Source organism: Chelonia mydas, chromosome 9 (assembly GCF_015237465.2).
Source record: "Chelonia mydas isolate rCheMyd1 chromosome 9, rCheMyd1.pri.v2, whole genome shotgun sequence".
Lineage (NCBI taxonomy): Eukaryota > Metazoa > Chordata > Testudines > Cheloniidae > Chelonia > Chelonia mydas.
In genome coordinates, this window is record NC_057855.1 from 99,404,628 (window position 1) to 99,431,497 (window position 26,870).

At 41.6% G+C, this 26,870-nt stretch overlaps 1 protein-coding gene across 8 annotated transcripts in view; it reads left to right on the forward strand.

Moving 5' to 3' along the window:
* Positions 1-1,029: 1,029 nt before the first annotated feature.
* The window catches only part of LRCH2 (leucine rich repeats and calponin homology domain containing 2), a 97,235-nt gene continuing 71,394 nt past the window's right edge, over positions 1,030-26,870 (forward strand). For 3 of the 8 annotated variants that reach the window (XM_037908538.2, XM_037908540.2, XM_037908539.2), the window contains exon 1: positions 1,749-2,033. In XM_037908538.2, coding sequence (XP_037764466.1) covers positions 1,790-2,033 — 244 coding nt within the window. In that variant the 5' untranslated portion in view covers positions 1,749-1,789. Of the gene's footprint in view, positions 1,181-1,738; positions 2,034-26,870 lie in introns of those variants that run through there. The other 5 variants (XM_037908542.2, XM_043522941.1, XM_037908543.2 and 2 more) reach the window with 4 other exon arrangements.

Below are 26,870 nucleotides of genomic sequence, written 5' to 3' on the forward strand. Positions count from 1 at the left end.
TTTGTAAGAGCATTCGTATGTTGGACAGTATAACAGAGTACATGGTGAAACCTTCCATTTTATAAATTTTGCTAAATGGCTTTGGAGCAATTTACAAATTAATCTATGGGCCCCAAGCTGCATCGTTGTTCATCCAAGTGGTCCCAGCCAGTGAAGTTAATGCACTTACTCATGAGATTAAGGTTGCAGGAGTGAGTTCTAGTCTTAAATTGGCTATTGATTGGTTATGATTGAACAGGAATTCTCACCTTTTCATGACTAATTATATTTGCATTGTATACTGTTTACAAAGACTCTTCTTGCCCATAACACACTGTGATATGGAAGATGACTATAGGTAGTAAAAGCTGTCACAGTAGTTCTCTAATTCCCTCTTCAAGGACTATACCACTACATACAATAGAAATCTCCATCACATTTAACGTGATCCAATTGCTTATCCATATCTAGGTCACTTGCCCAGGATTTCAGATGCATTTAGAGGACTATTATTTATTGCATCCTTTTCAGGGAACAGATACCTTGGGGAAATGGGTGGACAGCTGGCAAATATATTCTGAGGCTGCCCTACAGCAGTAAAAAGGCAGTTCTCCAATCAGATTGTTTCCCACTTCATTTCACATCATCATGCTTTCCAAGACTTCTCATACTGTGTGCCCTTTAAGGGCATTAGGATGTCCGGTACAGCAGAGCAGCTGAACCCAGACTTATTGCTTGCATTAGTTCCCATCAATGTGTGTATTCAATGATTGATTTATCTTCATTCGATTCTTTATCACTTTCCAGGTGTTCATCTTTTGACTCTGGCTTTTATACAGTGTAAAATTCTTGTCCTACAATTCGGATATTGCTCAGTCAGTCTCATAAACTTGCCTCCACACTCACAAGGAGCAAGTAACATGCTCACACACTGAGAAGAGAAACTCCTGAGCTTCTGGCTTGGTGTGTTTTTCATCTTGATCGTCCCCTTTGCAGTTTGCGGCTCGGCGGAGACTGGCAAGGGGCCGCCGCAAAGACTCAGCGGGCGAGCTCAGGGCTGGAGTTATGAGCAGAGTCCGTGCGGGCCCCCGCGGGGGGCGGCCGCGCCAGTCTGGATCTGGGAAAGCGGCAAGGAGTCCCGTGGCCCCTTACGGACCCACAGCCCGACTGGAGCGGGAGCGCTGCTGGGCGCCGGCTGCAGGTGAGTAGGGGGCGTCTCTCCACCTGCTCGCCGCGCTGCACCGGGGGTGGAGGGCAGGGACACGGCCCCGCTGCACTGGGGCGTGGGGGGGAGGGACTCGGCCCCGCTGCACCGGGGAGGGGGGGGGAAAGGGGGGGGCAGGGACTCGGCCCCGCTGCACCGGGGAGGGGGGGGAAAGGGGGGGGCAGGGACTCGGCCCCGCTGCACCGGGGAGGGGGGGGAAAGGGGGGGGCAGGGACTCGGCCCCGTTGCACCGGGGAGGGGGGCAGGGACTCGGCCCCGCTGCACCGGGGGGGGGAAGGGGGGGCAGGGACTCGGCCCCGTTGCACCGGGGGGGGGCAGGGCGGCAGACAGACAAGCGGCCACAGAGCGGGGACAACGGGCCCCACCGCCCTGCGCGCTGCGGGGGGGCGGGTCCTGTTCACCCCCCGCGGCCCCCCCGGGTCCGTACAGCGCCGGCCTGGCCGCGGGGGGGCGGGGCCCGCGGGAGGGCGCTGAGGGGACGGGCGGGCCCGCGCCCCCGCCCCCGCCCCCGCCCCCGCCCCCGGCCGCCGGCGCCTGCGCGCCGCGCCGCTGTTTGTTGTGGGGCGGCCTGTCTCCGGCGCGAACATGGCGGCCGGGCAGGGAGGAGGCGGCGGCGGCGGCGGCGGGCTCGGGCTCCCCGCTCACCTCACCCTGTCCTACCCCGCCGGGCCGGCCTGGGGCGCCGCCCCGCCGCCCCCGCCCCACACGGGCCGCAGCCTGGACCGGGCCCTGGAGGAGGCGGCGGGCTCCGGCATCCTCTGCCTCAGCGGCAGGAAGCTCCGCGACTTCCCCGGCGGCGGCTACGACCTGAGCGACACCACGCAAGCAGGTGCGGGCCGGGCGGGCGCCCGGGGGAGATGCCCGGGGGGGGCGTGCGGGGGGAGATGGGCGGGGGGGGGCCAGGGAGGGTATGTCCGTGGGGGGGGAGGAGAAAGAGGAGGGGGGGAGATGGGCGGGGGGGGCACAGGGAGGGTATGTCCGTGGGGGGGGAGGAGGAGGAGGAGGAGGAAGAGGAAGAGGGGGGAGCTGGGCGGGGGGGGGCACAGGAAGGGTATGTCCGTGGGGGGGGGGAGGAGGAGGGGGGGGGAGATGGGCGGGGGGGGGCACAGGGAGGGTATGTCCGTGGGGGGGGAGGAGGAGGAAGGGGGGGGGGGAGATGGGCGGGGGGGGGCACAGGGAGGGTATGTCCGTGGGGGGGGGAGGAGGAGGACGGGGGGGGGGAGATGGGCGGGGGGGGGGCCCAGGGAGGGTATGTCCGTGGGGGGGGAGGAGGAGGAAGGGGGGGGGAGATGGGCGGGGGGGGGCACAGGGAGGGTATGTCCGTGGGGGGGGAGGAGGAGGAAGGGGGGGGGAAATGGGTGGGGGGAGGCACAGGAAGGGTAAGTCCGTGGGGGGAGGAGAAGGAGGAGGGGGTGTTGGTTGTCTAGGGGGGAGATGGGCTGGGGGGGTATAGGAAGGGTATGTCCGTGGGTGGGGGAGGAGGAGGAAGAGGGGGGAGCTGGGCGGGGGGGGCACAGGAAGGGTATGTCCATGGGGGGGGAGGAGGAGGAGGAAGAGGGGGGAGCTGGGCTGGGGGGGCACAGGAAGGGTATGTCCATGGGGGGGGAGGAGGAGGAGGAAGAGGGGGGAGATGGGCTGGGGGGGCACAGGAAAGGTATGTCTGTGGGGGGGGGAGGAGGAAGAGGGGGGAGATGGGCTGGGGGGGCACAGGAAGGGTATGTCCGTGGGGGGGGGGAGGGGAGGTTGGGCGTGTAGGGGGGAGATGGGCTGGAGGGGCACAGGAAGGGTAAGTCTGTGTGGGGGGGAGGAGAAGGAGGAGGGGGTGTTGGGTGTCTAGGAGGGAGATGGGCTGGGGGGGGTATAGGAAGGGTATGTCCGTGGGTGGGGGAGGAGGAGGAAGAGGGGGGAGATGGGCGGGGGGGCACAGGAAGGGTATGTCTGGGGGGGGGGAGGAGGAGGGGGGGTTGGACGTGTAGGGGGGAGATGGGCTGGGGGGGTATAGGAAGGGTATGTCCGTGGGGGGGGGGAGGAGGAGGAAGGGGGAGATGGGCTGGGGGGGCACAGGAAGGGTATGTCCGTGGCAGGGGGAGGGGATTGGGTGTATAGGGGGGAGAAGGTAGTTGCTTATTTTGCTATCTCAATCAGCTCTGAGTGTTGTGGCTCATTTGTCCTGTTTTGGGGGCTCTGGCCCCATCAGGGTGTCACGTCCCTCATGATGCAGCATTGTTGCTTGGGATTTTCCAATGCGCCCCTTTCCTCTTACAAGTAAGGGGTAAGGAGGGGGGCATGGTGTGCACACCTCGCAGCCTGCCTGTAACTACAAAGACAGTGTGCAGATCAGGACTGAACGTATTCACCATGTTACTAAATACAGAGGTGGAAAACTAGACCACTGAATTTATCTAGACTCTCTACAAATGTGAGGTGAATTGGAGGTATTTGCTTCTGTATAGTCTCTAGAAAACCTGGTTTATATTTATAAGATATAGGGGTTGTATTGTGTATTTTTACATTGCTAATTTTGAATTTATTTGCTACTGGACTGGTCACTGATCATGAGTAAGAGGGGAAAATGAAATATATGAACTGAGGTCTGATGTGTTTTGTTCAAAAATAGTAAGGGTTTTCAACATATATTAGTAGGAAACTGAAAGTGATATTTGTTTTTTCATGGGGTTGTGGGTAATTGGCTTATCATTTTGAAAGAGAGAGTCTGCCCATTGTAGTGCTTTCATCCATCTGTGACAATTCTGTGCTCCCATGGTTCATCAAATACTTATTCTTCATTAGTCTTTGTTGGGGACTGCACTTTGTGTGTTGGGTTATAGGCAATCTTGTTCAATAAGATCACTTTTTTTTTTTTTTTTTTTTTTTGATTTGTGAAGGCCCGATAAGAAACTGGTTATTTGGCGTATCCAGCAGTATGTCTGTTAATGGTTTTATTCTCTGGCACATGTGGTATATTTGCATGTGCTATGCAGAATGTGGATAGGCAAGAGTGCTTTAATTATCTTACAGTGGATGCACAAGATTAATTTAAAAATGGGTTATGGAGTGGTAGCTCTACATTTTTCTGTAAAATAGGGTATAAAATGTGCTCGTCAACACTAAGCAGCTCTATGTGTGAATACTCAACAATGAAAATATAAAAGAGGAAATGGATATAGTGAATCTTAATAAAAGCTTTCTTCTGTCTTGCATTCTGTTAATCACGGGTCCGTACATTTAATGGGTGTACATTGATCATAAGATACCACTGAAACTGTTTTGAATGTACACAGTAATTAAAATACAAAGTCAACACAATTTTGTGTAAATTAATAGCTATCTGACTCTTTTGTCAGAATGCCAGTCTGACCTGAGTGATTTATATTAGTGTGGTGCCTAGAGTCCCTAATCGGAATTGAGGCTTCATCATGTAAGATATTGTGCAAACACATACAAAGAGGTCCCTGCCACAAAGAGCTGTATATGCTTTTATGTCATCAAGAAATTTGTTCAAATAATTTGTAGTATTTGCAAATGACACCTTGATTCTTCTGCTGTTTGTATACAGTGGAACTGGTTTAATGTAGGACCTACTAAAGAATTAATCCCCAAACCATATAGGTTGTACTTCTACTCCTATACAGATATTTCTAAAACAGAAATGTTTTGTTTGTAAACAAGAACTTTGTAGTTTTGTTTTGATTTGTTTTGGTTTGTGGAGTTATCTAATCTGTTTCTTTTGACTGATGAGTGAATTTTTAGTATTCTGCGAGTGCATCAAAAGTTGTTACCTACAGATTTTCTCTAAAGAAGCATTGGATTCTTGGATCAGATTTGCATTATTGTTACACTATTTGTATTTATTTACAGGCACTTCTATGGCACTTAACACTATTAATAAATTAGCTTCACATCACAACATGCCTGTGAAGCAGGGAAGCATTGATCCCCGTCTTGTACGTATGTAATTTGAGGCAGAATGGTTCTGGTTAAGATTGCTCGCTGTTTTGTTGCCTCAGTTCTTAGTTATTCATCCTGAGACATTCTTCCAGAAGTGCTGGGCACCCAGAGGTCCTGTCAAAGTCAATGATAGTTGCCTGTGCTCAGCACTTTGAAAATCAGGCTCAAAGTGTTTCAAGATGGGCAAGCAAAATAAATGCTGTTTTTGAAAATTTGGCTGTAAGTGACCGACTTGCACAACGTTTGTGGTGGAGCTGAAAACAGGACCCTAGAACTACTACTATAGCTTCAGGGTTCTGTGACTTAGCCACAACAACATCCTTCCTCCCTAGAGACCAATGTCTGTTTACTGAGTTGGAAGTACTTCTGGTTCACATTTCATAAAATGTCTGTTGAATTAAGTGTAAATCAATCGTGACACACAGATGCTCATTTAAACTTGAACTGAATTGTCCTATCCAGAAAGGGGATGTGGGTGTGGGAGTGTGTTTCCCAGTTTTAACACTTCCCTTCCTCCAGTTTATTTGTGTGGTCTCTTGCATATGCTGAAGTTTTAAATGCCTTACTAAACCATGAGTTGCAAGTGTTGTAGCAAAGGCCTGTGGCATCTTATCACATCTCATTATATTATGTGGCAAAACTTATTTCCTGCAATAATCTTGCAGCAACAGTAATCTGGCCCTTTAACTCTGATTATGCAGCTGTCAAATCCTTTAAACTAGAGAATCTGTGTAAATTGGAGAATATCCAATAGGAAATGCTCTGAGACCAAACTAACTACAGTCTTGAGGCCCACATCCTCTCATTGTGTGGGCACTGTTAAGTCTGATGGGAATTAAGCATATAGATCTATTACATCACTGAAGTCTTGATTTGGCCAAGAAATGAGGTTTTTTTAATCTACTATCAGACTGAGACACAGGCAGTGTGTCTTATGGTTTTTTACTTTTGTGATCTTAGTCATTTAAAAAAACATCTGAATTTAATGTCTGTGAAAGGTGCTATGTTGACAGCCCTTGAAACGAACACTCTCTTTACACAGAACAGGAACCACGTGGTAAGCAGATATGCAAGCATCCTGACATTGCCCCACCAAACTTCAGCCCTAATTTATTTTTTCTTCAAATATTAAAAATATGCCTATAAGCACCTGTCCAGTGCTATGGATGCCCATCCTGTAGACCAAGGACTATCCACAAGTTTATTCACCTCAACTGCTACCCTCCTCCACAGCCTTAACAAAGAGGAAGGTAAATGATGGGCTTTGTAGTGTGCCTGCCTGAAAAGTGTGTCTGATATGGAGGGTTGTCATAAGATATACTGGGGAGGCTGAAACATCCTATCTTGTGATTCCTCGATATGTCTCCTGAGACTGTCAACAAGCATACCAATTTTGAAGGGTGTATCATTGTCTGGTGCTCCTGACATTATTTGACCCAGTTTTTTTCATGTTTATCTGGCCCCTTTTAGATGGATCAATTGACATTCTCTCTCATAATACAGATAGGTTTACACCCAAAGAGAGTTGTTGTGGGGATGTTATTTTGATGATTTATGTCATAGTCATTTAACCAAATTGTACCTTCTTGAATGAAATGGAAGTGTGGTGGTTTTTTTTGTTTTTTGTTTTTTAATGGTACTGACATTGATAAGAATGCTGGCAAGTAACTGACTGGCTGTCAGATACTAAGAACTCAAAGAGTCTGTTATTTTAGAACCAGAAACTATTCTGTAATTTGTTGAGTCTAGATTTTATTGTAGAAATTGAGTGAGGTGCATCTGAAGTAGAGAATATGTGATTGCCAACTGAAGAACATCTGTGTCTTCAGTAAGAATCTGCAGATCATAATACATGTAAATTAACCTTACAGAAGCTGAAGCATATTATGTTGGTACATTTCTTGCTCATGAAAGGTGCTGGACTAAAAGTTCTGAAAAAAGTAGAATAGTTACAGAATAAACAGGAATGGAAGCTTCTCTGCAATGCCTGACTGTCAGTGTGTGTCCTACCCCTATTTTGGGGACTACTCTGAGGTAATTAGTTACTCATTCATTCTATCCAGTCAGTCCTGGGTTTATCATCTAAAAGATGGCCATGAGGTTGCCAACTGCAATGCTTCTTGGAGTGATACGGACCTCCGTCCTTTAGGAATTGGACTGAAACCTTCAACTAGCCTTGTCTCAGATGTAGTCTGTTTATACCAGTGACCTACAGACAAAAGATTGAGTTCTGATCTATTCCTTTTACCTAACTTAAAATTTATATTTCCTTGACTCACCCTGCCAAATGGACTATCAGTTGTTTAGAACAGCATTCCAAGATGGCATTTTATTAGTAGGCTTTAAAAAGCTCATTTTACGGAATTCCCCAAATTTCCTCAGTTAAATGTTATAAATGTACCCTATTGGAAACGTGAAACAAATTTCAGTGTTTTGTATGTATTCATTTCCTATTATCCTAGAACAGAATCTCTTTAAGTCATATTTTCAGAATTAATGCATGTGTAGATAACTTAAAATCTATACTAAAAACTTCTTTAGCAGTAACTTGCAGATAGGAATAAAGGAATTGCTATCCTGATTCAGACTCTAGAGATAGTCCAGTATCCTGTCAGTGGCGATCAACAGCTGCTTCACAGGAAGGTGTAGAACCCTGCAAATGTGGGTTAATCTGGCACCCATATTAGACATTGCCTTGCTTTCTAATAGTTGGAAATTGTCTTAAGTCCTAAAGAATAAGGTTTAATATCCTTTCCAAATCTTTTGTTATAATTATGACAACTCTGGATATTCTTGTTGTCCATATACATTTCCAGTCCCTCTTTGAATCTTGCTAAGTTCATGGCTTCAATTACTTCATGTGGCAGTGAGTTCCACAGTCTTATTGCACATGTGAAAAAGTATTGCCTTTTCTTGGTTTTGAATTTTCCACACCTATAATTTCATTGAAAGTGCGCCCCTTGTTCTTATGTTACTAGATAGAGAGAAGAGAAATGTCTACCTTCTGTAGCACTGATTATTTTATATACTTTTATCATGTCCTTTATGTATTTTTTCTAAAGTAAACAACCTCTCTTCATAGAAGAATTTGTCCATGTCTTTGATCATTCTTGTTATCTTTCTGCACTATCCTTCTTGAGATGAGCTGACTGGTACTGCTCAGAGTGTTCCAAATGACGCCGCAACCCTGATTTAATATTTTCTGTATTATTCAGCTTTCTGTTGCGTATGCGGCCTAACATCCTGCTAGCTGTTTTAACTGCAGCTGCATAATGAGTAGCGGTCTTCATTGAGCTGTCCACAGTGATGCCTAGGTCTCTTTACTGAATGGATACAACCAATGTAGAACCCAGTGTGGTGTATAAGTAGTTTAAATTTTTGCCTACAGTGTGCATTACTTTGCCTTTATCAGCATTGAATTTAATTTGCCATCCTGTTGCCCATATACCTAGCTTGTTTAGATCTCTCCAAATTCTTCGCAATCCTTTCTGGTTCTGACTAAGCTTAAATAACACTGTCAAATATAAATTTTGCTACCTCATTACTCACTCCTGTTTCAGATAGTTAATTAATATATAAAACATCATAAGACCTAGGTGAGAACCTTGAGGCCCCTGGTGCTAATCTTTTGCCTTGATGAAAACTGACCATTCTGTTGTCTTTACTTTGTCTCTTTGATCCATGAGGACTTAGCTGCTTGTGAAGAACAGCATTCTTGTCAGCAAGTTAAGGAAGTATGGGCTGGATGAATGCACTATAAGGTGGGTAGAAAGCTGGCTAGATTGTCGGGCTCAACGGGTAGTGATCAATGGCTCCATGTCTAGTTGGCAGCCGGTGTCAAGTGGAGTGCCCCAGGGGTCGGTCCTGGGGCCGGTTTTGTTCAATATCTTCATAAATGATCTGGAGGATGGTGTGGATTGCACTCTGAGCAAATTTGCGGATGATACTAAACTGGGAGGAGTGGTAGATACGCTGGAGGGGAGGGATAGGATACAGAAGGACCTAGACAAATTGGAGGATTGGGCCAAAAGAAATCTGATGAGGTTCAATAAGGATAAGTGCAGGGTCCTGCACTTAGGACGGAAGAACCCAATGCACCGCTACAGACTAGGGACCGAATGGCTAGGCAGCAATTCTGCGGAAAAGGACCTAGGGGTGACAGTGGACGAGAAGCTGGATATGAGTCAACAGTGTGCCCTTGTTGCCAAGAAGGCCAATGGCATTTTGGGATGTATAAGTAGGGGCATAGCGAGCAGATCGAGGGACGTGATCGTTCCCCTCTATTCGACACTGGTGAGGCCTCATCTGGAGTACTGTGTCCAGTTTTGGGCCCCACACTACAAGAAGGATGTGGATAAATTGGAAAGAGTCCAGCGAAGGGCAACAAAAATGATTAGGGGTCTAGAGCACATGACTTATGAGGAGAGGCTGAGGGAGCTGGGATTGTTTAGTCTGCAGAAGAGAAGAATGAGGGGGGATTTGATAGCTGCTTTCAACTACCTGAAAGGGGGTTCCAAAGAGGATGGCTCTAGACTGTTCTCAATGGTAGCAGATGACAGAACGAGGAGTAATGGTCTCAAGTTGCAATGGGGGAGGTTTAGATTGGATATTAGGAAAAACTTTTTCACTAAGAGGGTGGTGAAACACTGGAATGCGTTACCTAGGGAGGTGGTAGAATCTCCTTCCTTACAGGTTTTTAAGGTCAGGCTTGACAAAGCCCTGGCTGGGATGATTTAACTGGGACTTGGTCCTGCTTTGAGCAGGGGGTTGGACTAGATGACCTTCTGGGGTCCCTTCCAACCCTGATATTCTATGATTCTATGATTCTAACTTTGTCAAGTGCCTTTTGAAAGTCTGAGTAAATTGTCAACCAGTTCTTTTTATCCGCAAATGTATTGACAGGTTCAAAGAATTCCAAGAGATTAGTGAGATACTATTTCCCTTGGCAGAAGCTGTGCTGGTTAGACCATATCATGTCATGATCTTCCAGGTGTTTTAAGTTTATTTTTTCAGTTTGTTCCATATATAGATGTAAGGCTTACTGGTCTGTAATTCCATGGTTCACCTCTATCCTTTTTTAAAATATAGGTACATCATCTGCTACTCTCCAGTCCTTTGAAACAGTAGCTGCCCTCAGTTAGAGGTTACATATTTTTCTTAGCCTTTCAGCTACTTCATACTTTTGGATTCATGCTGGGCCTGGTGACTTGTTGCTTTTTAAATATCAGATTACTGCAGTACATCATCTTCTGGCACTGCAGTCTTTGATAGTACCTCACTTCTATTACAAGAAAATTACAGGTCTGGGGTAGGTATCTCCCCAACATCCTTTGAAGACTGTTGCAAAGAAGTCATGTAGCTTCTCAGCAATGTCCTTACCTTCCTTAATGGCTCCCTTTAACCCAGGGTGATCCAGCTGACCAGTATGATGCTGATAATTCCAAATCTCTATTTTTTTAAATTATTATTATTATTTATCTCTATTTGATGTAGAAAACTTGTTGGTTTTGGACAGTACCTGCCATGTTGGAGTTTGTAATGGGACTTTGGGAGGAGAGGTCCACGCTAGCAGATCCCAATTCAGAATCAGATCTTTATTCGAACAAAGTCAGTGTTGATATCTCATCACCAGCCCAGTGCAGTTGCTTAAAACGAAGTTGCATACTAAAATAGCTGGAACCCAACACTCCATACACCTTTATTGATACAGCTTAGCGCACATGGACTTTTAGAAGGAGGAAAGACCATGTTCTGCTGCATATGCTTCACTCTAATTGAAGGCACGCATCAGAGAAACAGGTGTAAATGACTGAAGAGAATTGGAGGATGAAACATGTGAATAACTGGTTCAGAAATACTGGTGTGTGTGTGTGTGGGTGGGGGGGAAATAATGGCAGTGGACATTGGAAGAAAAATAATTTTGAGTATTATAACACCTAAATACTTCTGCTACAAAGCCTGCCCTAATGCATTAACGTATTTAAACAGACGTTCAGCAAAAAATTTAATAGGACCAATGTTAGGTGGAGGTTCAAAGCAGGAAGAAATTTCAGTGAACACTATAAGAAAATACTGTTAAGTGAAATGTTCTTGTCAGCGTTCTAATATTTAGCACAAAAAAGTGTGCGCAGGCCTCCAAATCGCCTGGCTGTGGCAGTTTTACAATGACTGGATTACCCCCTCGAACCCAGACCGGTTCAGGGGAGATTTTCCCCCCAGTGCTTTGGGGAAAATAGAACCGAAGGGATTGTCTACATACCATGCAGCTTTTAGCGACAAGGCTGTGTCAACACAGGCTTGTAGCTGAAAGTCAGCGTGTGTAAATGCTCTCTTTTGGTACTTTGTTGGCACTTTTGCCAACACAATACTTCCAGCACCACAAGCGGCATTAGCTTTGTTGGCGGGAGAGCGCTCCTGCCAACAAAGCCGTGTTCACACTGCCACTTGCGTTGGCAAAACTTTTCTTTCGCAGGGTGGCTTTTTTAAGTACCCATGAAAGACAAATGTTTTGTCGACAACTTCGCAGTGTAGACAAGCCCTAAGTGGTGCCTCCTGTCTGGCCCTGCCACGTGGCCTTGGTGGGGAGGGGGAAACTGCAGGAGGAACCAGGCAGAGACTTCAGCTGGTGGAAGCAGCTGAAGTGGCAGCCAAAGCCAGGGACCTTTGGATATTCAGAGAAATTAGACATCCAACCTCCACGGACCTTCATTAGGCGTTGGGAACTTACTGCTCATCTGTGCCTTTGAAAATCTCATACTTCGTTCTTGACTATGTTAAGTGTTGTTTTACTTATGTGCCTACCTGAAAAGTCTTATATAAATTTGATTAGTACTGTGTTAACTATGTGAGGCAAAGTCTCAACTTTATTTGTCATAACACTAAAATAGATTAAATTTTAATGGTTTTCTTAACTCGGGCAAAACTTAGGAAGGATGTTGAGCTCTCTTCTTTCTTGCCCCCTCCCATCCCCAATATTATTCAACTATTAAGTGTTTATTTAGTTTTAACCTTAAAATGATACTGTCAGAGCTCAAAACCTAATAAAAGCAATGTTAGATACTATACTGCCTCATTCTCTTCCCCCTCCATCTCCAAGTTCTGTTTTCTAATTTGTTTTTGGAGATTTCATTTGTCTTTCTCTCCTGCTGCTTTGTTACCAGCACATATGACAGGGAAACATACATGCCTCTCAGTGGCTACTGGTGAATATACACAGGAGCAGAGTGTCCCTCCGTTGTGCATGTCACCACAGCCTGACTGAAGGTAAACTTAAGAATTCCCCCTTTCTCCAATTCATTTTAGTTTTTTCTTTCCACTTCCCTCACTGCAGGCAGGCATTCTGGGGAGGAGGTACTTTACTGTCCCATTTCTCTGCTCTGCCTCTGGGTCCATGCAGGAGTTGTATAGTGGGGGAGGGAAGAGACCTATTCTCCTGGTCACCCTTCTTTCTTCCCTTGCTCGTTGGCAGGCGTTTGGGAGAGACATGCGTCAGTTTTCTCTGATTCTTGTAGGGCGTACAGAAACTCCATGACAATCTTATTTTAAATGTTGAGATTTGTGAATTAAAGATTTCCCTCCCTCCCCCACAAACAAAGTTACATATTAGCATCCAGATAAAAGCTGACATTTCAGCAGTTCACTTCTGCCGAAATATTAGTTAAACACACGCTTACAGGGCCTGGGGGAAGTATGTGCAACTTAACTTCGCATAGAGGAAGCTTAGGAGTAACATCGGTATGGTAATTGAGACAAGGAACTGAAACTGATCAGTAACACAAGTGAAAATGGCTCTACATGAACTGCTGTCACGTGCAAATTGAATAGAAAAACTATTTTTCTTTGATAAGCTTTAAATTTTATTAATCAGGAGTGTCACTCTTATAGTAGTACATGGAATGAAGAAAAAGTTAAGATAATTTTGGTTGACTGTGTCTGGACTTCTACTCCTTTGTCGCTTAGGCACTTGTAAAACTGTCTCCTGTGTTCTTTTTAATTGGACGGATCAAACTGATTTACTAAGGTGTTATGAAAAATTTTTCTGTAAGTTTGAAAATTTTTCTTTGTTTGGGAGCTATTTTGTGTAGGCTAACAGCAGAAATACTATGGGTAACTACGGTAGATTGCATTACAATGACAAATTTGGAGTCTAATGTGCTTAGTTCATTCTAAATACGTCTTTATATTCATATCTGAATCAGTGCTGATGGACAGACCTTTCTTTTAAAAACAAAGCAAAAACCCTTTATATGAAGTGCTTATGCACAGCCCTACAACAACCATCTACTTTATGAACACAGTGTTCTCATTATACAACTTCTTCCTATTTGTGGACAGTAACATGGAATTTCTCAGTCCTGCTCTCCTACCTACTGTTATAGAGAATGAATATAATAGATTCTCAGAAGCTTTAGAAACTTACATTTTTTTCTTCCCAAGCATGTTTTGTTTCTGTTCCAGGTCATTTTATTCCATTTTAAAAGAAATATTGAACTAACATAAACTGAATACTGAAAGAGGGTAGAGAAAGCAAACTGTACTTCAGTTACATTCAGTTCTATTTCATAAAAGTTGTGTACCCTTAGATAAAAAGCATTTCAAATACTTCAAAATAGAACACTTAACAGAAGACAAATCACAGTATTATTGGTTCTGAACTCTGATCCCGAAGATTGTGTACTGGCAAACAAAGCTTCCCCCTTCAGCAGATATGTGCCTGCACTGAGTGGCCAATAGGTGTTGCCTTGCATCAGTTTTTTCTCATAGAACATCAAAACTGAGACCAAAGAATCTCAGACTTTTCCATAGTGCCCATCACTAGAGGTATCTAAGCAGTGGGATTCAGAAAAACACATCCAAGTACAATGGAAAACAGCTTTGCAGTGACTGTATTCTGTGTAGTTGGGCTCAGACAAAAGGATCAATGCAGTGTCATTCTCAATAATATGTTACTGTATGAAAAAATATTTATATAGTTGTTTGGAGGCAGAGGATAACAAAGAACAAGTTTTTAAATCTTGAAGGGATCCTTCCCTCCCCACCATCCCTTTGGGAGTGAGTCTGGTATGCTAGTATGGATTTCTGAGTTAAGGAAAAACGTATTCTGAAATTTCAGTCTGCTCGGGTGTTCTCTGAAGAAATGTCATAATAGTCTACTTTTTGAGCTTTCTGTGGTTTACTTGTCTTTTTGTATTTTAATTCAGCCAACTTTCATAGCTGGCTGTCAATTTGGGCAGATACTGTACTTTATAAAATACACCCAAGGATGATTTAACAGATGTACTAGCCTTTTTCGTAGCTAGTAATTCAGAACGCCCATTGTCCTGGATGCTGTACAAACAGATACAAAGATCTGATTCCTTCCCCCATGATTTTACAGTCTGGCCTGACTATTGAAGATCTGCCGAATGTAAGCACTGTGGATTTCAGAAAGATATCTTTTCATTTCAGTTATTTTATAAAAGCAGTGAGCATCTTGGAGTCCAGCATAACACGTGCTCATCAGATCTAAGCTTCAGATCACTGAAGCCTTCTGATCAAACAAAAGTTTTTCAGGCTATGCATCATAAAAAGATAGATGAAAATCCAAAATTTTGAACTATACTCTGCTATCAAATCTTCTTAAAGTATGGGCAGTCCGAGATGACTCTGTGGTTCTGAATGTGCTTAAAATCAGATTAGCATGATTCATATTAATATAAAAAAATAAATTATAGAAATAAAACGCCAGAACTGGGTCTTGTGATGCATGTGCATCCTGGAAATACAACAGACAAATTAGTCTGTTTTCTGAAGCCCACCATTCCAAGCAGCATCAGGAACAGCCTGCTAGTACAAAATTTGAAATCTGGCAAAATGAGAGAGTAAATTATTTTAATTTTTTTAAGCAATGTTGAATTAAGTCAAAACAAAGATGAACTAAATTAAATTTATGAAAGATTGGAATGTGAAAGTAAAATATTATTATGAACCTGTTTTGATAAATTCTTGACTTAAATATTTATCATAAGACACACATCCTTGGCTTTAGTAACTGGGGTACTGTAGAAACTTAAACTGAATAAAGGATGGGCCTAATGTCTGAGAAACCAGATGTACCCAATACCCCTCATTAAAACTGAGCAAAGGAAAATAATCTGAAAAGCGCTCTTGCTCTTCCCGACAGATAAATAAAAGTGGAAGGGAATCCACTTCTGAAAGCTATTAGAAAAGTTGGGTGGTTTTTCTCTGTATATTACCAATACATTGAATCAGAGATTGAAAAATCCACTTACTACTAGTGACTAGGCAGCAGCTTGCAGTGGCAAATATGAAGACCTACAATGAATTCTGTCCAGTGTAAGCTCTTTCCTTACCAAAGTATTCTTTGTCCTTAAAGTTGTGGAAGAAACCTTCCAAATATGAACAAATGCAACAGTATCCCCCCCCGCTTCTGAAAAGCTCCCCTGTCTCTGCAGGCTATTTTTTCTAAGCAGCAATAGAATGAAATTTAACAATTTTGTCCAGTTTTTCCATTCCTGTTCGGAACTGTGACCATTGATGAAACTGACCAGAATCATGGTAGTGTTTTTCTGTTGCTGTTTGGGACAGAGGCGAGTGGAGTAATTCCAACACTTGCCCCAAGACAGCTAGAGGGGATAGAATAGGATAGGCCACCACCTCACTTACAACATCCCTGAGGCTGGTGAGAGAAAGGGGCCCTTCCAGCAGCCAGATGACTCATTTTGGGGGAAAAAAGGGGTTCAAATTTGAGACATTAGCAGATACTTTTCCAAAGTATAGCACCTACTCTTCCTGGCATCTGGGGCTTGGTCTTCCTCTAAAAGCATCGTCCAGTGAGATTGCAGTTGGAGTCACTTATTTTTGGAATCAGTCTCCAGACTAGTAGGTTCAGATCTGTGCAAAATGAGTGATTGATTAAAATTTTAAAACCTCATATTAAATGTACATTGACTAACATTAATATGTTTGTTAGTATCAACAGAACTTATAATAGGTTGTTTTTATTTAAGATATAACTGAAGAAGGCTCCGTTAACAAACTCAAAAGCATTTAGTTCCAGTAGAAAGTTTAACCTAAGTTGACATCTCATGTAAGTTATCTCACCTAGTGGTGCAATATTACTGTAGTTGGGAGACCTTTCTTCCTATAATCCTGTCTCTTCATTAGTAAAGTTAAAATTTCACCAGTGAAATCTGTTTTATTCTCTGGAATTTGTAAATTTAACGTGGGCAGAGCATTAGACATTTGTCTCAGTAGTAAAGTTTCTATGAATTGGCAGGTTGAACAGTTCTTATTTTTTCCTTCCCTGTTTTATCATTGAAGATAGACATTTCCTGAAAAAAAGCCAGTTTGGTTGGGTAATGGTCAAAATGCAATGTCAGTCTTTCATTAACTGTCTTCTGTAGAAGACTGGAAATAAAATGTATTCTTCAAAATCTTCCTTTATTACAATGCCTGATAAATAACTCAACGTGAACAGATTCTAGAAGTGTTTGAATAGCCTCCAGATTGCACAGATAGGAGTAAAAGTTGCTTCTTCTCACCTGCTAGTTGCACTGATTCCTTAGCATTTTTTTTCAGTGGCCTATTTCAACAAATCTCAATTCAATATTCAAGCCTTATTCAATATTTTTTTTTCAAATACTTGAGATTATCAGGGCAAGTCGAAGGGATATCACTGAAACATTTTTAAAAAAATACTACCAAAGCCCCACCAGTTGATACTTTTCAGATTCTGTTTTACATGTATTAGTGTAGTAATCATACCCTGTATATCTTAATTCCGCACAAATGTGCCAGTTAGTAATTTACATACCACAGAGTATTTTATGAACTGACAGTATCTTTTGTTCTTTTAGAACAAATGATTTATTTAGGAAGCCTGTAAACAATGAATTTTAAAGGCCTTTCACGTATAACTAGTTTTTCCAGACAGTACCTGTCAAATTACCTTTTTATTTTTTTTCAATTTAAATTTGGATAATGTTCTGTTTAAATGTATTCATCTAAAGAGCTGCAAAGCTGTTTTTTTGAGACACTAAGAATGCAGTCCTGTTCACATTTGTTACATGGTTTCCAGTTTCAAAATTAGCACTTAAATTTAAATTTTTGAAAACAGCCGATGAAGGTAGTGGAAATAATTTAGCATCCCTAAATATCTAATTGAAAGGAAAATTTACTGTGAGATGAAGTTATTTGACAGCCTGGCTTCAGGGAGGTTAGAGCTCTGTAGGCATTGTGCATTTGAGCAAGTCTTTAAGGCCTCCTGGCCTCTTGGAAGCAACCTACCAGAAAACAAGGGTTTACAGTTTTAAGTTAAAAAGAAAAGGAGTACTTGTGGCACCTTAGAGACTAACCAATTTATTTGAGCATAAGCTTTCGTGAGCTACAGCTCACTTCATCGGATGCATACTGTGGAAAGTGTAGAAGATCTTTTTATACACACAAAGCATGAAACAATACTTTCTCCCACCCCACTCTCCTGCTGGTAATAGCTTATCTAAAGTGACCACTCTCCTTACAATGTGTATGATGATCAAGGTGGGCCATTTCCAGCACAAATCCAGGGTTTAACAAGAACGTCTGGGGGGGGAGGGGGGGTAGGAAAAAACAAGGGGAAATAGGTTACCATAATGACTTAGCCACTCCTAGTCTCTGTTCAAGCCTAAGTTAATTGTATCCAATTTGCAAATGAATTCCAGTTCAACAGTCTCTTGCTAGAGTCTGGATTTGAAGTTTTTTTGTTGTAATGTCGCAACTTTCATGTCTGTAATTGCGTGACCAGAGAGATTGAAGTCTTCTCCGACTGGTTTATGAATGTTATAATTCTTGACATCTGATTTGTGTCCATTTATTCTTTTACGTAGAGACTGTCCAGTTTGACCAATGTACATGGCAGAGGGGCATTGCTGGCACATGATGGCATCTATCACATTGGTGGATGTGCAGGTGAACGAGCCTCTGATAGTGTGGCTGATGTGATTAGGCCCTGTGATGGTGTCCCCTGAGTAGATATGTGGGCATATAGATATGTTTTAAGTTGATAAGACTTATGCTGTAGGCCCATGTGGAACCTTATGCCTGCCCTACACATTGCTTAACTGCTTTCATCTAATTTAGATTAACTCCATCTGGGTTCATATGGGAGGTATTTCTACTTGTCATGAATGAATAGAAGGTTCACCAGTGTGTCTGCAGCCCCTTTTTGTCTGATTTATTCGGGACCTGACACTGTGAAATTAGAAAGCTCCCCATGTTGAGGAACATCAGTGTGGTGTTGACAAAGAAAATGATGGCCCATCTTAGCCACTCAGTACATCTGACATCAAATTTCTTATCTGGAAGAATATTGTCCTTGATGGTGTAACTGAAATTCAGGCACTAGTTTCTGATGAACTTTATACCACATGCTGTAAGGATCACGTGGTGCGGTGGACTCAGCTGAGTTCCACCTTAATAAGAGTATTGCATTGGCAACGGTTTTCCCCATAACTGCATACCCATCTTGAGAAGGCCCTTTCCCATGTATTTGATGTCAAAAGGCCCTTGCAGGTCTCCATGGAGAGGACTAATACTCTTAAATTCCACTTGGCTTTGTATCATTTAACTGCAGTTCCTCCAGCAGTGCAGGCACTAGGTGACGGATTGTATTTTGCATTGTGATGACCTTAAAAGTTGTGTCAAGGCTCATTCAATCGGAGGTAGAGTTACTGTTTCTGTTGCAGTCATATGTAAAACAGCCACGTGGTTATGTGGTATGTTTCTAGAGCACTATTGCTTGGATTTGCCCCCTGGTTATTCAGTCCTGTAGAACCTGTTTCTGAAGTGAAGGGGTAGGGGCACAGTTTGAACTTGCAGTTCATTTGTTTTGGCATGGTGAAATATTTGAAAATTTTGGATTACTAGAATGCACTGTACAGGTTGTTGTACTTGAAATAGTTTTGCACTCACTTTAAAATTATTTTTACATAATGTTATGTTAATGGAACAATATCAGTTTAGTGAGGGGGAGTGTGTGTGTGTGTATGTGTGTGTATATATATATATATATATATATATGTATATATGTATGTGTATATGTATATATAAAAATAGCTCTTATATAGTGCTTTTCATGAGTATCTCAAAGGAGATCAGTATCATTATCCTCATTTTACAGATGGGTAAACAGAGGCATAGAGAGGCGAAGTGACCTAGCCACTGGCCTGCTAAGCAACCTTGGGTAAGCCAGCAATAGAACCCTGGTCTCCTCGGTCTCACTCCAGTGGTCTTTCCACTAGACCACACTGCTGCCTCAAATCTTGAAATAAAGGAATAGATGAAAATTTAAGCATCGTATCCAGTAAAACCTGATGATCTTAGTTTGTGATAACCTCTGTATCTTTGGTTGTTGCGTGGGATTGAATGGATGAGAAAGGAAGAATGCAGCTGCAAATACACTATTTTGATGTTTGGGCTACCTGCTGTGCATTTAGTGATTAAATAAGCTATGATATTGGTGGCTATACAGTAGGTATAAATAGAGAAGCACTGAGTAACTAAAATATCCTTACCTACCTTTAAATATTCATTGTACTTATTTCACATTTAATGAAAAAAGATCTTCTGAAATACCTGTGCACCTTTGAGAAATAAGTGTCATTCGCTATCTCATGTCTTGCTGTTGGTTATGAGGATTAATTGTATTCTGTAAAATCAAGTTATTCCTTAGATGGGTTTTTTTGTACCAACCGATCAGCCAGACTCATATTGGTGGGGATGATATTAATTAAAAGCTAATGATCTTAATTGAACCTGGAGCAAATGTTCAGTTTTTAGAAGTGTATTACTAAGAAATAAACTGGCAAGTCTGTTGATGTAATCATCGGATTATTCTAGAATTGTTGGTCATTGCTGCTACTTTATCATGTTATCGTGGTGTTTAAGGACCAAATGAGAATGGGAGTCATTATGCTAGGCACTGTACAAACACAAGAGTAAGACGATTCCTTCCCCAAAGATCTTCCAATCCAAATAGACAGGACAGACAAAGGGTAGGAGAAAAGAATAGAACATGCATTGTTCACTACCCTTGTAAGAGCAGCAAATGTCATATTGGTTCGTTCTGACTATTTTTGCTCGTGGATTTAGGTAGATGTAAAGACTAAGAAAGGGAAGGGGCAAGAGCCAACACTTAGTTACCACTGGAGCAGTCATCTGCCCCATGTGTTCCCAGTGTAAGTGTGTTGGGGAGAAAGGTGTGTGCTGCTTTGGAAATGTAGGCCTGGCTTTAAAATTAGTGTTCACATTCGGTTATGGCATGGTGGCAACACAAGCAACCTGAGAGAAGTGGAGACTTTTGAAAGTTTGTTAGCCAAACCTGAATGGAATTTCACTGGACAAAAGACCCTTCTCTAGCCCAAGGACTTTCTTACTGCTAAATTTGAAAAACCTGCTGAAAACATTGAGGGTTTTAGAATTTCTCAAAGTCACAAAAAATATTTCACGGTGGAATGTGTTAGCCTAAGGAGTCTCTGCCAGCTCCCCTTAAAATACAGTTTTAAAGTAGCAACATATTATGTGTTGTCTTTTGTTATTTTAAAACCTTGTTTCACTTACTGGCTTCTCTCTGCTCTATACTTCTTTCTTGTAATAAATCATGATGTAGCTGTAAAGTACTTTTTTTAAAAAAAGTGTGTAATGGGATGGGTTTATATCCATTTTGGTAAGCTGAACTCTTTTTAGCTAAAGTCATTGAACTGTTTTTTACCACTAATCTTCTGTATTGGTTTTATGAATACTTATTTGATGCTACAATATAAATTCATAAGTAGAAGAATCATTAGAGGTCTTTAAGGCAGATGTATCCATGGACATGTCTTGCTATTCTAAATGCATACTTATAGATATAGTTATATCTGTATATGACTTATGGACTGATTCAGTTTAAGGACAGTAGATTGAGTCTTGTCTTCAAATGTCTGCTGACCTCTCATCGACCACATTTTTTTCCCTTGGAGAATGATGGTGGTATTCACCTTGTACTTATGTCATTTCTTAAAAAAAGACAATTGCATAAAAATAGGGCCTCTATTCCTCAGTGACAAGAAAAGATATACTTAAAATTGAAATCATATCCTCTGACACTGAAGTTGGTTACTGTGGAAATGATTGATGTCACAAAAAGATGATTACGGCTTCAGTTTGGGAATGAGCAGCAGAAATGGCTCTCTTCTGCAGAAACTATTATCCTGGTTTGGAGTAGACTGTGTTACAGAGTATTACTCTGTAATAGTAAACCAGGGAAATAACAAACACCAACAGTTCTAAATAAATGTCGTTCAGAGTCCTAAAAGACGTGTTAATAGCACTTGAAATTCTTCAGAAACTTGTCACTTTTCTGAGTGGTATGGGCACGGCTCTCTTTCTATTATTATTACTAATCATACTAAAGAATGACGTTAGACCAAACTTTACATGTTGCTATTGATGCAGGTGTTTTTTTTTCCCCTTGTTGCTCTAGCTGACCAGCACTTCTGAGATTTATCCTCTTTTCTTCTTACAGGACATAATAATTGACAGTGGAAGTTTTTGGATATCTGGCAAGGAAGGCAAGGGTTATATAGGAATTTGTACCTCTTTTACAACAGCAGAAATAATGTAATAAAAGCTTAGGAAAAGTCCTGGATAACCCTGCCAAGGAACCTTTAGTCTGCAGTGATTGGATGCTGAGCTATGGGAGAGAGGGTTCTCATTTTTGTTTTAATTCTTCATCCTTCTACTTAGAAGAATCAGTTTCTTACAGGGCTTGATCTTGCATGGTGTGATGCTGTCTAGCATGGAAGACATGGACTTACTCACATGGTTAAAGCTAAGCATGTGCTTAAGTGCTTTGCTTGATCATGCTAGTGTGCTAAGCACCTTGCAGAATTGAGGCTATAAAGATGGTAGGCCTAAAAACTGAGCTTTCATTGGACATTCCCCTTTCCTTATAGATTGTGGAATACTCTGTAAGGGCTTGGATCTGGAACATGATTGTGTGTGTCTTTTTCTGTTTCAGATGAACATCTTTGTTTTTTCTTTTTAAATAAGAATCTGGGGATTGATATATCTCAAACATTTTAAATCATTTTCCATTGGTTGTCGCAAGTGTCTTTTTCTTAATCCTGTACTCTGAACTAAACAAAATTGTGAAATTTCTGTAAAGAGTGAAAGAAGCAGTGGGTTTTAACTGATCGACTATTTTTTTTAAAGTTGTTCCCAACATTAACTTTAAATGGTACTGATCAAGCAGCTGCAGTAAGTTTCAGAGAAACTTATTTTCTAATTATTGTTGAAAAGATTCTCTTGTTTTTTAATAATATTTAGACTTTAATATAGTGCCATCCATCCAAAAGGTATCAAAGCTGTTTACACACACTAATGAATTAAGCTTCACATCCCAGTGAAGTAGAGAACTATCTCCATTTTGCAGGTTTACCATAAGTGTCACAAGAAGTTTGTGACAGGTTTCAGAGTAACAGCCGTGTTAGTCTGTATTTGCAAAAAGAAAAGGGGTACTTGTGGCACCTTAGAGACTAACCAATTTATTTGAGCATAAGCTTTCGTGAGCTCACTTCATTGGATGCATACTGTGGAAAGTATAGAAGATATTTTTATACACACAAAGCATGAAAAAATGGGTGTTTACCCCTACAAAAGGTTTTCTCTCCCCCCACCCCACTCTCCTGCTGGTAATAGCTTATCTAAAGTGATCACTCTCCTTACAATGTGTATGATAATCAAGGTGGGCCATTTCCAGCACAAATCCAGACATGAAACTTGCGATATTACAACAAAAAAACTTTAAAACCAGACTCCAGCGAGAGACTGTTGAATTGGAATTCATTTGCATATTGGATACAATTAACTTAGGCTTGAATAGAGACTGGGAGTGGCTAAGTCATTATGCAAGGTAACCTAAGTTAATTGTATCCAATTTGCAAATGAATTCCAATTCAGCAGTCTCTCGCTGGAGTCTGGTTTTGAAGTTTTTTTGTTGTAATATCGCAAGTTTCATGTCTGGATTTGTGCTGGAAATGGCCCACCTTGATTATCATACACATTGTAAGGAGAGTGATCACTTTAGATAAGCTATTACCAGCAGGAGAGTGGGGTGGGGGGAGAGAAAACCTTTTGTAGGGATAAACACCCATTTTTTCATGCTTTGTGTGTATAAAAAGATCTTCTGTACTTTCCACAGTATGCATCCGATGAAGTGAGCTGTAGCTCACGAAAGCTTATGCTCAGATAAATTGGTTAGTCTCTAAGGTGCCACAAGTACTCCTTTTCTTTTTAAGAAGTTTGTGGTAGTTCTTGGAATACATCCCAGTTGTCCAGACTCTTTCTTGTGCTTTTAACAGAAAAGAATCCTTTCCCCCACCTCTTCTCCACTGAAATTACATTGTGTTTCAATGAGAAAAATATCACAAATATACCCAAGTTTATATAAAATCCCTGGTATTTTGACTTTCAGGCCAGGGACCTGGAATTACTTCTGTAGGTGTCTGTAAACACATCACTGGTACAACAATTACTTAGACAGCAAATTTAAATTTCATTTTAACTTTGTCTTTGGCCACTGATGTGGTCATAGAAATCCAAGGATCTTTACCCTGATATAAAAAGTGCCTGTTTTATATTAGTATGACTAAAATTTAGTATTAATAGATGTTTAAATGGCATCAAATCTTTTTTGTATCCAAGAGTAAATTAGTGCACATTCCAGTGGTGATAGATATCGGAGCCTTGGGGCTTTTTCCACCTTTGCCTTCTGTGGCTTACCGTTCATCTTGAGACATAGTCAGGGATCATAATTTTCCTTGCTCTGACAAGATGTCTTAGTGCTGAGGTTTACTTTTCTCAAAAACAAACAAAAACACCTATTTTCATTTGTGATTTCATTCTTCTGCTTTTCCCCTTCTATCTGGGAAAGGGGCTATGTTTGTGTTGGATAAACTTATGAAAAACTGTTCTAAGATGAAATTTAAATACAATTGTCCAGTCCATTGAGTATCAAAATTGGGAGCAAAAAGGAGCAGGTGCTAGATATGAAATCTGAGTGGTAACTTTTCCTTCCTTCTCTAGCTAATGGCTAACTTAATTTGATTATTAATTATTCAATTTCAATATATTCAGCTGTGTAACTCAGATACTGGTGAATGACTTGTAAAACAAAGCATCCTTTGTGGGTCCCATATTTTCTAGTCCTGCACAGATTAATCATCGCCATGTAAACCTGTTCATGAGAAAAGGATCCTGCTGTCTCTAAATGGTAAGTGTGGCTTGTTTTTATGATGTATCGGTAATAGGCTAGGGACAATATTTAATTAGCCATCCAGTGGAATGATCTGGAGAAAACTAGAATGAACTTTTTTGGTCTTGTCTACACAGAGGGTTTCTTTGAAATACCCCTGCCTCTTTTTACTTTTAGTGGTATATTGCATGGTCCTGGTTTATGCTGACTAAGGGTTAGCCAATTGTAATAAAAACTCCAACAGCTGGTTTATGCTAGTGCTCCCACAATTACTAGTTCTGGCAGAGTGTCATCGGTGTGAGAAGTTCAGAAAAACTACAGTGTAGGTGAAATCATAGAGCTGCTTAGTCCCAGTGTGGGCTTACCATATAGGAGATCATATGCCTTATGGTTTGGCTCTATTCACACTTGTCAGAGAAAAACAAAGATATCTTCAAATGAGGTTCCCAACGGTAAATGGGTGGAGCCCAAACTGTACGGGCAATCCCACCTCCTAAATTATTCAACCCCCTTGCCACCACCCATAGAAATGTAGTAACATTTCATTAAAATAAAGTATGGGGCTTTAAACTATGATTAGTTTACATTAGTCTTTATAAAACAATGTTAATATTAAAACAGTTTTGTAACCCATAATTCTACCCTGGGTTTACTGGAAAGATGGAAGTGGGAAACTGAAATTATGACACTACTAGAATTTAGGGTTAAAATAAGAGTATATATTTTTGCAGCATTGTCTATTTTAAGTATTCAAGATAAGCAGAATTTTTTCTTCACCCTCAACCTCCCCTATTGGTGGCGCTATCCTCATCAAAGCTGACAGATTGGTGTCATCAGGAGTGACACAAACATTGGGCACCATTGTGAAAGTAGAAGACTAATAATTGAATCCAGATGCTTGCCAAGGATTTCCATTTACTTCAGGTTGGTTTCAAGTGTGCCAGCACTTATGAGGGAGAAGGTGACTTTTATAGGATGACTCTACATTTTTATGTTAGCAAAACATAAAAAACACTATGAAGCATGTTCCCCCTGAACATTTGCAGGTTGCTTGAAAGCCTTAACACCCATGTAAGTTAGGTAAATATTATTACTCCACTTAGTGTGTCCGTTTCCCTGCCTGTGAAGTGGCTTGTTCAAGGGAGTCAGTGGCAGAAGTGGAAATAAAGCATAGATTTCCTGACCTACAGCTTGCAGTACTGGAGCAGACAAGTTGTCCATCTAGCATTGCATCCAGTTTCTGACGCCACCATATGATTCAGAGTACGGTGGAAGAATCCTCATATTGGGAAGCTATTTAATAACCTGTTCATAGGAAGAAGTATTTCATGTATGAAATCCCACTCTATTTTCTGCTTTATACATTTATTTGTTAAAATTTGATGAATTCTAGGAACAGTGGGATTGATCATATTGTTAGATGATGATGATTTTTTGAATGGCTGATTACTGGGGACCAGCAGAAAAGACCTATGGTGGGGATCCGATGTGCAAGTTAACTGTAACCTGCACAGTAGGGGCCCTTCTCAGAGTACAGGACCAGACCATTGTTCTCATGTTTACCTCAAGGCAAGATACGCTGTTTCCGTAAAACGGGAAGATGAAACTGTGGTTGAGGTGTGGTGCTTCTGCAGTGAGAGTGGGATGTCTGTAAAATGGGAGTAATACATATTTCATGCTATTGTTGATCCTTGGATGGAAAATTAATCAACAGTGTGTAACTAGCACACTGTGAGATGGTGTTTAAGTAGCACCTCACTTAGTCATATGACTTGTTCCAGATGATTGTGTATATTAAAGTACATGACAAATCTGAAAGGAATCCTTTCCAGTTAAAGTAATATAATTAAAGAAACTTAAACTGAGATTCTTCGTAAGGAAATCCAGTAATGGTTTTTGTACAAGAGTATTTAGCACTTAAATCTAGCTATTCCAGTCTTGATTTCCTTCAGCCCCTACATATTCAGCTTTCATTTACATGGTTTTCAAAAACTATCCCTTGTGTTTTGTAGTTTTGGAACCAAGAAGGGAACCATGAAAAGCTTGAATTCTCCTAGTTGGAGTGAGGATTCTCTAGAGCTTAAGAAATAGGAGAGCTTCTGTGAGAACTCCTATTTTGCATATGTCAGGAAACCAAAAATCTCTTTAAATTATAACGGCTCATCTCATTGACATGCTATAATTATTCCACCATTTTAGCTATAGAACATTGTACTGTAGGACTAAGCTTGCTAATAAAATCAGTCTTAAATACACTCACTTGCCACACTGCACGAAAAACAAAATACAAATACTTTACTCACAAGAATTGTACAGTAATTAATTGGTGGAGGTAGCAGCAATCTTGTGTCTGTGTTCACTTCTGCATTCGTGGACGGGAGGCAATACTGCAGCCCTTCCATGAATGGGAATCCCTTTGAATTTAGTGGGTGTTGACACACACGC